We start from the raw sequence: 12,651 nt of genomic DNA on the forward strand, positions 1-12,651 counted from the left end.
CTTTTCATAGGTGCTCGGCTTCTTTTAGGGATTCCTTCAGTGCTTATTGTGGCCTTCAGCATTAACTAGTTAATCACCATTAATTAAGGTCTGAAATTAACGCATTCATTTTTTTTAATCACATTTTAATCCCATGCTATTTTGTCGCTTCAGGCTGGTATAGGTTGTTGGTGTGGCTCTGAACAGAAAACAGAGAATGAATTGTTTAAGCTTCATATTAACAGCAAACTGTAATACATCAGGGTCAACAATGGCTCTAAACATTAGAAAGAATGTGGACCCTAAGAAACTTAAAGTATGAAGATTGTTTATGCTTCATATTAAACACAAACTATGAATGGAAGCTGGCGTGTTGATGGGTAATACAAGGTGCGCTGTAGCAGGAACAATGATAGAAAGAACAACGATAGTGGACCAGCTTACCTCTGTTTGGTAGTGGAGTGAACACTAAAGCGGTTACAGGGACACTTGGGGAGAGGTTACGGTGGAAAGGAAAAAAAACCTCTGTAAGCTCGTCCATTATTGTTTTCTTTTTCTCCCTATTAAACAGCCAAGTGTAAAACAACTGAAAACATCAGAGTCAACAATGGCTCTTAACATTAGAAAGAATTTGGACTCTAAGAAACATAAAGTATGAAGATTTATTGTTGACTTGAGATGCCAGCAGAGAAAGCAGAAAGAGTAAATGACTTTGGTTTTGCATTTTTCTGCTTTTTGGGCCGCATGTGTGAATTCTACTCGGCGGTTAATCAACAAGTGGTTCGGTAATCCCACAGCCTTTGAGTGTCTTGTCCCCAGATGATTGGATCTTCCAACATCCCGTTGAGAAGAAAGCTACAAAAACCACTTGGTGATTATTAGGGTATTTTGCAACACATTGTTGGTTAAAAAAAAAAAGAAATTTTGTCAGCAGGCAGTTGGAGCCACAGAGCTCTTGTTATCATGTCGGCGTGGAGGGTTAGAGTAAGGGTCCCGCCGTATGTGTCGGGATAAATGGGATTTGCTGTCACAAGCGAGCGGAACTTGATGACTTCATGACCTCTGAGATGAATTGAAGGATTGAGACTTGGTGTGCAGCACTTGTCTGATAGTGAGAACACACTGTCCGCTCGACATTCTTCAGTCCCCCCCATCGCACAGCTGGTGAGACCCCGCGGCCCTCTGAAGCCATAATTCAAAAATACTGCTCCCTGTCTCCTCCGCTCCCCGCTGTCTCCCTCTCCACCTGTTAACATCTTTTAAGAGTGCCCAGTGAAGTGCACACTGGTGACAGACAGCACATTTGTGTTTGCAGTGATCACTTGTTCCCTTAAGGTGGCGGCCTGCGTCTGCTTCTGCCTCCCCTCCCTGAATAGGCGGACACCTAGCAGTGAGTAACGACTGAGCATGTGCAGTGGGCGGAGTTAACAGAAAACATCCTAATGCATCGACTTCTAACTCCTCCCTCATGGTCAGTTGACTTGTTGTGTGGAAATGTAGAGAGAGAAAGTGAACAGGTAGTCATTAATATTCACCTCTAACATAGAAAGTGTGACCATAGGGGGGTTATAACGCATCCGTTTTGATTTAATGTAAGATACGATATGTATTTTTAGGCGAAAGGCTGACCTGATTGACAGGCGGGCACGATGTTGCAGTTTGTCAGGAGGCTTAAAACCCGTTAGGTTGACTGAAAGTTAGGTTGAGACAGAATTTCCATCATTGCGATCGCCATCGATGGGACTCCAAAGCCCCCTGCAGGAACAGACAGGTGACATCACTCAGGCTTGGTCCATTAATATTTACAGTCTATCCTACATATCCAAAAACAGTTCTTCCAATGATACCAGTAGTCTAAAACAACTTTGCAGTTGTTTATTTTGTGAATAATAAGAAAGACAGACAGATGTGAGAATAACTCGTTTTCCACATGTGTCTGCTTTCTGTTAAGAAAAAGGTCAGGAGAGGAGGAGACCTCTGTGGATTGTGTGGCTTCTTTTAATCCATGAACATGTAAAGTACAGTTATCATAACCTTACAATAGGCAGTGCATCTGAAGACAAGCTAAGCTAATGTTAGCGTCAGCTCAGTTCACAGCCCCTCAGACATCCTGCGTCCCCTGAAGACTCTCAGATAAGCAATCATGTTTTAACTCAAAGCTTTATTTTTTATCAGTGTGGTGCTGACAAATATTACTCTCTGTGTGTACAGAACTTTTGTTTACTGTCATTACATGATCAGTCACTTTAAAGAAGTCATTTTTAAGCTACGCTAAGACAACAGTAGCTGACTGCTTAGTGATAAAGGGTCATATTGACGACATTTCCAGTCCTGGTATTGGTATTGGAAAGTCTCCAGTAGTGATCTTTGGTTCTTTATTCGTGCAAAAACAAGATAAAACAAATAAATCCCAAATAGATAATATTGATTCATATGAAAATGCACACGCAGGAATAACAAAAACTTGGGTGCTTGTGAAAGGAATCCACCTTACATTCAAAGGCATCTCCAAGATCTCGTCCCACATTTACACGCTTTGGACACTTGCATTGAGGACTTCTTCAGATGTCCAGTTGATAGCCAACATTCATCGCCATATACCTCATTTAAATATGCTTTTACGCTTTAAAAGAAACGTTCCCTCAAGATCCCTTTGAAAACCAAAAGATATGGGTGACCACAAAGTGAAGCACAAGCGCTGTTCAATCTCAGAAAGCAAAGAGATGAAGGTTATTCACGACTCCGTTTTTACCCCATCACTGACCCCTGCTCTCGTTTGTGTGAGGTCTGCACCTGAGGAAGTCGGATGAAGTTTAGAAGTGTCTGAGTGTGTGTTGAAGTCTGTGTACAAAAGGCCTACAGGGGAGGATGTTCCCCCTTTTAGAGAGAGACCAGGGTCAGGGTCAGTCTGAGTCCTAATCCTACTGAGAAGTCAAAGTGGAACCCGGTGGTACTTCACTAAAGACCCCTCAGAGTTTTACGTTTAGCTTTCACTATCAGCTCAGGCTGACATCATAAGAACGGTCTCAGTTTGCACCCTGAGGTGTCACTTCTAGTTTCACGTCCTTTTGTTGACCTGTTAGTGTGGTCCATAAGCCCCTGGGGCCAGGAAGCTGTTTACTCCAGATGCTTTGGTGGCTGTGGACTTAACACAGAAAGGCTGCTCTGCATCATTCTCCTCTCTGCTTTTACTAAGTTGAAAAGCAGACATCATGAGCCACAGATTCGACCGCTCAGCATCGCCATAGCCTATTATTTCAAAGCATGGAGATACAAACCACGGTGATTTTGTGTCTGCCTCGAGCAGTGTCCTGCTGCTGCTACAGAATGTGAAACCACTTAGCGGAGTTGTCTTGAAACCATTTCTCGAGACAGCTCGCAGTCAGAAATGTTCACAGAGGCGTCCAGATTCCCACTCGTTAACTTCTTTGGAATCACAGGGGATAGTTTGACGTGATGCATGACCATTTTGTATCACTTTCAAAACACTTTCCCACATGAATGCGCTGCCCTATTTCCTGTGAACACTCGGTTTCATGGCTGTCTTTGGTCGGATGTTTGCTCTTCTTTTTTGTTTGGATTCACAAGATGTGGACATGTTTATGTACTCAGAACTTATTTTTCCATGTAATGAAACTCCATCTCAAACAAAACACATCTCTGCCTGAGTGCTTTGAAGATGTTGATGTAATGAAATACTCACTCTTTGTTGATTGAAATGCTGCTGGTTTGAATTGAATTTGCATAACGTTACGGGCTCGATGGCTTTGGATTGTTTCTGTAGATCACCCTTTTTAAAGCCCAGGGTGGATTAACAACATTTTCTGTCTGCTCTATGAAACTCCATCTCACATGTGATGACTGGACCCTCTCTCTTTTTTTCTTTCTTTTTTCTTCTGTCCCACAGCAAAGGATGATGGGAGCGTGGCAGTTGCCCTGGGTTACACGTCGCACCTGGTCCTGATGATTTCGTGCTTCCTGCAGGTCCCTCTGAGGTATCCGGTGATCCACAAGGGTTCCCGCTCCTCCATCAAGGACACCATCACTGACAGACTCACCGAGAAGGAGAGAGAGTAAGTGCACGCCATATTTACTTAGAAATATATATGTTTCTCTTTAGATACAAGTGCATTCATCACAAGTATTTCAGAGTCTGTCTTCCTCACTAAAAATGACTCTTCTTCTCCATAACAACAAATATATTCATGTTTTATTTGTATGCATGATAATAATAATAGGATAGTCTCTTGTGGTTATAGCTCTTACTCAGGCTCGTCAGGACTTGATGATTACGGTGTAACATCAAACAGGCGTCAAAAAACATGTTGAAATGCAGAACATAGGACGCTTTGTGAACATTTGAAATGTGTTAAATGGTTACTAACTTGTGTTACATCATGACCAGTTTAGTTTAGTTTATTGGTTTTGCACAAAAATACAAAACAAGTGAAAGAAAATTAAAAGCAGCTGTTCATGTTATGCCTTTTTTTAGAGATAGGATAGAGTTAGAAATCAGGGAGACAGAGAGAGAGTGGGGAATGACATGCAGGGAAGGAGCCACAGGTCAGATTCTAACCCGGGCCTCCCGCTTGGACGACTACAGCCTCTGTACATGGAGCAAGCTCACTAACCAATAGGCTACAGCTGTTTTTAACCGCTTTGAGTCAAAGCATCATGACGTCATAATCATAAAAAAACAAAACGTTTTATTGACATAGAGAAACTTACAGTTTAACCTTCCCTGGAGCGCTTTGCATGGCACGTTTATATAGGCGGTGAATTGCACAGGCACTGTCATTACAGAAGGGCTGAGGTGATATAATGATTATTTGTATTTTTTTAATGTTTTTGTTTCTATGCAACAAGTCAACATTTATAAACTCTGCTAGGTTATGATAATTACCAAACTGTATACACCCATGCTCAGATATGCACCTTAATTGTAACTTGACATTCCACACGTGCAAGAAGGTAAATGTTATAATGAGCACTGTAACTAAGAGCCAGTCATATAAAAGTGTGTGCAGGTGATGTTGAAACCTGCTAATTGCTTTTATGAGGACATCACCTTGAGGCAAAATCATAAACACACACATAAAATATCTGTTCACATTCACATACGGGGAATGCAGGAATAAAATGATCTAGATATTTTCAGGAGTGCAGATGGGAAAACGTCTGCCAATAAAGCCCCGGGAATGAGCTCAATGTCTGTACATCTACAGAGTTACAGAAATTCCATCACAGTCCTAAGTTTCAAATATCAATGTTTCAAATGTTTACATACAATCCAGAGTAATGCTCAGTACTGTATGTATGTGGGATTGTAATTTCGCCTAATAGAGGATTTACTGCTTACTGACCGAAGCCTTTTAAACCAAATCATCTGCAGTCAAATCCACATAAAGGAAAAGGAGTCATAACATCTAATGAAATTCATAAACAGCATGTTTTAGTTTGGTTGGCAGGAACGGTCAAACTGTCAACAGCTCTGATAATAAAACATTTCTTTAAAATTTACAAAAGGTATTTTTTATGTCACCCACCACCTGCTGCAAAATGTTTTTTAAAAAGTACACCTACCAGCTCAGAGGTGTCTGGATTCCTCTGTCAGAGATCTCAACTCTTAGGTAGTCTGTTAGTTCTTCTTTCTTCCTCGTCAATGGGAACAAAAGGGATCGTTTTGTCCTCTTCTGTCTTCTATTAGCTGCTGGTAGCTGAAGTTTTCTGTTCATAATCAGATTCAGATCAATTAGTCAAGATCATTCGGTGACATTATTCATGTGACTTTCTCAGGTCACCTTAAACTTTGCTCGTTCCTCTGACCTTCACATATGGAATTAATAAGGTTCAATGCGTCCTTTCTTATTTTGATTTAATCTTTAAAATGATTCTGAGGTCATTAAAACTCACTGAACCAAAACCAACCGCAGAGATAAGCTCCATCTCTGGAAGTTTGCCAGTTCATCCACCAACCTGTCTGAATAAAACAATGTCTACTTTACAGCCTGAATATGACAAATCCCTTTAATCTCATCCATTACCTATCTATATCTGTAGAGTAAGTAGTGGATGTTTGTTTTCCAACAAGACCAACATCTGGTTGGTGCAAACTCATGTGGTTGAATCCTCTAACTTCTAAAATCTAAGTCTCAAGGGATTAATACTTACAGTACATTCAGATCTTTCCTAACCAATCACATTCCTTTAAAAATTGCTTTGCTGGTTTCGTTTTCTGTGACTGCAGTTGTAACACTTCAGATGTGAATGTCTGGAGTTCATTATCGTACATCAATGCACAGAAACAACACGTGATACAGAACATACAGCAGCACTGAAGCTCCGCCTCTGGATTTGGAGAGATGAGAACATATTGCTGACTGATCTCAGAATATATACTCTATTATATTCTGGCGGCTGTGGCTCAGTTGATAGAGTCAGTTGTCTCTCAACCAGAAGGTCAGGGGTTCGATCCCCAGCTCCTGCAGCCACATGTCCGATGTGTCCTTAGGCAAGACACTCAACCCCAAGTTGCTCCCGCTGCTTCATCAGCAGCGTATGAATGTGTGTGAATGAATTTGTTGCTTCTGATGGTCACTTTACATAGAAACCTCTGCCATCAGTGTGTGAAGTAGTCAGAAGACCAGAAAAGTGCTACACAGGCTCAGGCTATGTTTGCAGAAAACACATCTGCTGCTCAGTTGTAGGCATCTCAAGCTTTATTGTGTGTTATCCAGAAGTTCTTTCTTCTTATTTTTTTAATGATCCAATCATCCACGATCACAGTGCCCATTTAGTGCCAGCTTATTTACGACCCCCTACAGTAGGGATGTGCCCGCTTTGCTTCCTGTCTTCCCGGCACCATATCATTTCTGTTGAACCAAGAACTATTTATGATTATAAAATACTTTGTTGACATAGACAGAAGCAAAATGATAAGCTCAGAATCCAACCTCACCCGGGGCTTTATCTGGAACGTTCTTGTAGGCCATGAAGAGTATGTGCACTTCAATTACACTTTAGACCAATGTTTTCAAATGATTGTTTCTATTTGTTATGTTCTTGTTACTAAGCAACAAGTCAGTATTTAGAAAACCCCTGCTGCTTTATGATTACACCTCTCTTTGGACACACATGCTCAGGTATGCACCTGAAAAGTGTTTTGGCATTCCACACGTGCAGGACCACCTTCAATGAGAGTGAGAGGCGGAGTGATGAGGACGATTCTGCTGTAATCAGCAGTGTTACTAATAATCCTGGATGTGGGTGGATGTGATCGCCCCCGTGGTGTTACAGTTGAACGTTTCAGTAGGTTCAAAGCAACGGGGGGCAGGAGAATAAAGAAGAAAGTCCTGAGTCATGCTCGTACTCGTAACAGAGCTCTCACAGATCTTCGTAACTTCATATGTTGATATCAGCAGAAAAATATCAGTCTCTTTATGTGCTGTGATTTTACCTGACAATATTACTGCAAAGGGTGATCACACCTTTTCTATGAAGTGATTATTGCTTGGAAATGATGAACACATTTTTTTTTTGAAGCTCTTGTGAGCCTTTATACGTGTGAAATGAAATGTCTGAGCCCAGAGCACTCTGCTGTGACTTAAATTGGCTGTAAAGAGAGAGTTGGGGGTCATTTGAAACCTGGAGAAGGCTCATTACATCAAATTATTTCAATTGGTAAGAGAGGAGAAGCAGGCCACATGTTGACGTTAAATCAGGTCATTATAGTCTCAGACTGAAGGCCAGAAAGCCTCACCATTGTTTTCTCTCTGCAGGGCAGACATTTTTCAGTAGGGCTGGGAAATACAGGAGAAGAAAATCAACTTTTTTACGTTGATTATTACCAGTGTAAAGCATGGTATATTATTGGACAAACATCCAGTTTTAGGCGTGAGGATGATGATTGAAGCCTAAAGAAACCTGATGACTGATGAGGACAACAGAGTTTATCAAACTGTACTTAAAGGTGGAGTCAGTAGCATTGTCTGCTGCAGTTTGTAAACAGAAACATTCAAACTGGGCCCCTCCTCCTGGGCTCATCGCCCCCCGGAAGTGCACACCCACTGCATCACGTAGTGTGTACATTTACTGCTTGTACCTACACTTCAAGCCTACAGCCGGTGTTTGGCACCTGACTGTCCAGCATGAAGCAGACCAACTCCACGTCTGCAGGTGAAAGCCAACACAAGGTTCACCCTTGTTTTGGAACGGGCTTTATCTGCTCGTTGTTGCTCATAAGGATTACCGGTACCGGTCTTCTCTATGCATTTGCCTCTACAGTATACGTCCATGTCCATCATATTCACCGGATTGAGTCGCGTCCGATTGAATTGCTGAATTGTATCCACTCCTAAACTCACCTTTGTGCTGTCATTGGCTGGAGGAAACACACCAGCTCCCTAACCGGAACTGCCTTGTGTCAACCAAAACAAACCAAAACATGAAAATCCAGTCAGTGGACAGAGTCTCTGCAGACACAGTCACCACCACATGGATGGAGGCCCAGAGGTGATGATTGAGCGACATCAGGAAAAACCTGCTGACTCTGCCTTTAAGTTTTCTTTGACACATTTTTTATCCCCCCCCCTCTCTTTTTCTAAGTAAGGATACTTAAAGCTGTAGAATAAAATGAGCGCGTCCCTTGGGCTCTTCAGTGGACACAGGGTGTGAGGAGAGGCTCTGATGTGATTAATGACGTTAGGTCAGTTAAGAGTTTAGGATTCATTCAGTTTTCATCTTGTAATTGGTTTCTACCAGATGCCAAAATATTGCAAAGTCTCAAACTGTCCAAAACAACCCGACTGAGTGATGAAAAAACACTAAATGAAGCAGTTTCACATTTAAAAATACTGTTTCTTTGATTTTCCTCGGCAGGACTTGAGGCGCTGCACGCCAAGCTTCTGCTAACTTTAGCTCATCCAGACGTCCAATGACTTGAATGATCGCTCTTACCTTTATCTGTATCCTGTAACCAAAGCAGGATTGGTCCTGTCATGACAACAGCTGGAGAGGCGGACTGGGAGCCACATCAGTCAGTGTCCTTCCTATTATGCAGGATATTTACTTAAGCATCCTGCAACAAAAAATAAACTAGTAATCTTTGTGGCAGTTTATCAAACCCAACAAGCGTCGCCCTGAGGTGTCCCTGAGAGAGGCCAAACTCTCCAGAAAAAATCGTGCACCCCACCCCCCTGCAAATGTTTATGACCCCTGAGTCCCCAACGGGCTGCAGACACACAGCAGAATGATGTGTGTGCAGACGGAAAGCAAGCAGCCAAACTCTGAAAGTGTACAAAAAAGCGGTGATTAAAGTGTCAGAAAGAGGCAACTGGTGGTGATAAGTGAGGTGGCGGGGGATCCGTTTCTCAAAGCGTGGTGGGATTAGCAGGCAGTCACTCAGTTATAATGGCATGCACATAGAAACCTTATGTTGCTTTGGTTGCATGTTGCACTGCAGGCCCTCTGAGTTAAATAGTGTTTGCAGTGGAATGAATGTTATTTTTTTCTTTTTATGCTAGAAAAAGCTTTTCTGCAGTACGTAGTCTGGATCAAGATTTTCATACCTCAAATCTTTGTCTCTTCACTGTCAATCACACAATTTCCTGTTAACAGTATATGCAAACAGGTTGAATTTGATTCATCTGGATTACTGAATTAATTATTTTTTTTACAGAAAACACTACTTATGTACAGGACAAATCAGCAAAGAGATACATGGTACAAACTGAGAGTTCCTTAAAGGTCCAAAGTAAGTAAAGTATGTAAGATATGTAGTGAGTGAAATGATAAAGTGAGCTTACTATATGATCAGACATGCATAACCAGCAGGTGTTGCAGTGATGGAAGCGGGCAAGAGAAGTGGTTCAGATAGAAGTGATTGTACCCGAACTAAAAATCCTCTGCATGTTTCTAATAAGCTCCACGAGCAGAAACGTGCTCAAACTAGGATCAATATTGGAGATGCTTTTGAAAAATGGAGAGAGGTTAGAACACAGAAAGGTTTACAGACTGATGCAGAGCTGGATAAACACTGAAGCTTCAGTGTCCACCACATGGCAACCTGTGTGAGCATCGGGGCGGGGGGAGACAGCTCTCTACAATGATTCGAATTTGGACTGCAGTACCCATTTTAAACACTAGGATTCAGAGTTACATATTAATTCTCCTTTTCTTGGAAATATCTTATCAAGAACTCTGGAAATTTGAGTCATGATTCATGAAGAGTATAGAGTTATTAAAATGGAAATTTGAACCCTGATCAAAAAATACCTCATGGGTATTTTATTCCAAAGCCTTTAAAAAAGTCCATCAAATCTCTGTACACTGTACAGCCCAGCCTGCTAACTGAAGTGTAAAAACATGTGTCCTCAGTGTGGTGTGAAGACTTTGAATGTATTTTATCTTTTGAGTTTGGCTCATGTCACTTTATTCCTTTGCTCCTCAGGTTAGAGTAATGGCTGCCTTATTTCATATAGTCTGATATTTTTCCAGTCAGGGCATGTGGTGATCAGGGCTGCATTACCCTCCAGCACTTTGGCTCAGGACAGAGTTTAAATCTGGCCACAGAAGAAAGGTGTGGAATATCGCTGCTCTGTTTGGTACTTTGTGTTATTTGACCATTTTTGGTTATCACAGAATCACCGTCCACCCTGTGGGAGATGTTCTCTGAAATCAGCAGGCTCCAACGACATGTTGCGCCCACATTCAGTCCTGTATAAAGTCCAGTTCCACTGCTTCTGATTGCATCTGGGAGAACTGGGGAGATGTGATCCAGATGTCCAGTGTCTGATTGAGTCCAGAGCTCAGCCATTAAAACAGCAAGCGCTGCCACAAACATTCGTCCCCCCAAAGTATTGAGGCAAATCAGATTTTTTTTAAGGTCTTTATCATAAAGGAAAAATGTATGTAAGTGGGATTTACACATCACTGCTCGGTTCAAACACAAAAGTAACAGTTAGTGGAAGCAGTGAGCGGGAATGCCAGGGGAGGGGCGGGCAGCGTTAAGACGTGTGCAACCTGTGAGCTCCAAGAAAAGAGGTTATTGTTCCGGGGCTTCAGCGGTTTCATGTCTCTTAACATGTACCATGTGCACAGGAGGAGAGGGGCGACTGCACCCGGAGCTCTGTGAGGCTGCAGGGCACGCTTAACATCCTGCTAAAAGACACATAATACAGGAAAACACACGCACGCAGAAGGAAAGTTTGGATTGTTGAGCGTTCCACTTAAAGTGATTAAATAGTAGTGAAAAAGTGAGTTCATTTGAGTTATATGCTTGAAAACAATCTATTCTATTTGATCTGAAGAGGTTAGAGTTATTTTTGCTGCTAAACCAATTTTTGAGAATGCGGATCAATGATATTGTATTTGTTTAAGATAATTCTTTATCTGAATGTGTCACCTTATTGTTTCACCACGACCTGTGCTACACAACAAAATCAATAACCAATGATTAAATAACAGGATCAACAAGGACCATATTTCATCTTTACATTATCCCAACTCTCTGGATCTCACCCCCCCCTCTCTCTCGCTTCTCTCTCTCTTCTCTCTCTCTTCTCTCTCTCTCTCTCTCGCTCTCTCTCTCTCTCTCTCTCCCCCCCTCTCTCTCTTCAGTTGGCTTTATTGGCATGATGTTTGGGTTGGACATGCAAATGCAAACACACCAAAGCAAAAACACAAAACAAAATATACAATTCCCAATGTAATCATTTAAATATGAATTAAATAATGAAGAAAAATACATTTACGACCCCAGGCCACAGTCCTCGTGGTCGTCCTTGATTTGAGTCTGACCCTCTGCAGTTGTTGCATGTCATCACCCTCTCTCTCCTCCCAACACTTGCTGTACCTCTACACAGTCCGATCCTAATGAAGGCAAACATTTTCCCCTTAAACATCTTTTACTAAGAAAAAGTTTCGGAGAGTATTGCATTTCGTTTTTCTTATATCAAATATATTTGATTATTTTCAATTACTGGTAAATTTCTGGTTCAGTTATTAAAATATCAAATCATATCATAGTTGTAAATGTATCTATTTCATTCTCCTATGATATCCTCTCATTATTAATCCATGACTCTTTTAATTTAATCAAATTAACATCATCTCTAACTTTGTGATATTTGAAAATATTCTACGGTTTTGTTTCATTAAGTTGACAAAACTTCAGAGTCACAGTTAACAGCTACATCTGGAAATCAACATGTTTCTTTTTTTGGTGCTTTTTCAGCCTCCCTTTCATATTAAATTTAGTACAACAAAAAATAATGAATTAAAGATGTTAACAGCTTTATAAGACTGCACACCATCAGGAATCACAGGAGTGATCCTGCTGTGTAAACAGTGTGATACACACATGTTTGGTAGTGGATCAGGAGCTTTTTTCTCTAAAGTGATGAAGGAGATGATCAACTTTGGAGCCAGAATGCTTAAATCAATATCTACAAATGGCTCATTATTTACTCTGAAGTCAACTACAAAGGTGTCCTGGGACCGTGCGGACTGTTTACTTGTCTTTTAAAATCGTCTGTCCAATCACTCAAGGACAATAACAGGAATGGTATGTTTATAAAAAGTTCAGAAGAAGTCAGGGAGTGTCTCTCAGGTTGACAGGTTAGTTTCATATGTATCCCTTCATCTGGGAGCCCTGCTGGTCCACCACTGCTGGTT

The 12,651-nt window shown here is 41.4% G+C and overlaps 1 protein-coding gene across 1 annotated transcript in view; it reads left to right on the forward strand.

The window, feature by feature from the left end:
- uvrag (UV radiation resistance associated gene) overlaps positions 1-12,651 on the forward strand; it is a 122,124-nt gene that overhangs the window by 51,349 nt on the left and 58,124 nt on the right. The window contains exon 12 of the mRNA XM_061055937.1: positions 3,887-4,052. Within this exon, the coding sequence (XP_060911920.1) occupies positions 3,887-4,052 (166 nt within the window). The remainder of the gene's footprint in view (positions 1-3,886; positions 4,053-12,651) is intronic.

Source organism: Labrus mixtus, chromosome 14, assembly GCF_963584025.1.
Source record: "Labrus mixtus chromosome 14, fLabMix1.1, whole genome shotgun sequence".
Taxonomy (NCBI): Eukaryota; Metazoa; Chordata; class Actinopteri; order Labriformes; family Labridae; genus Labrus; species Labrus mixtus.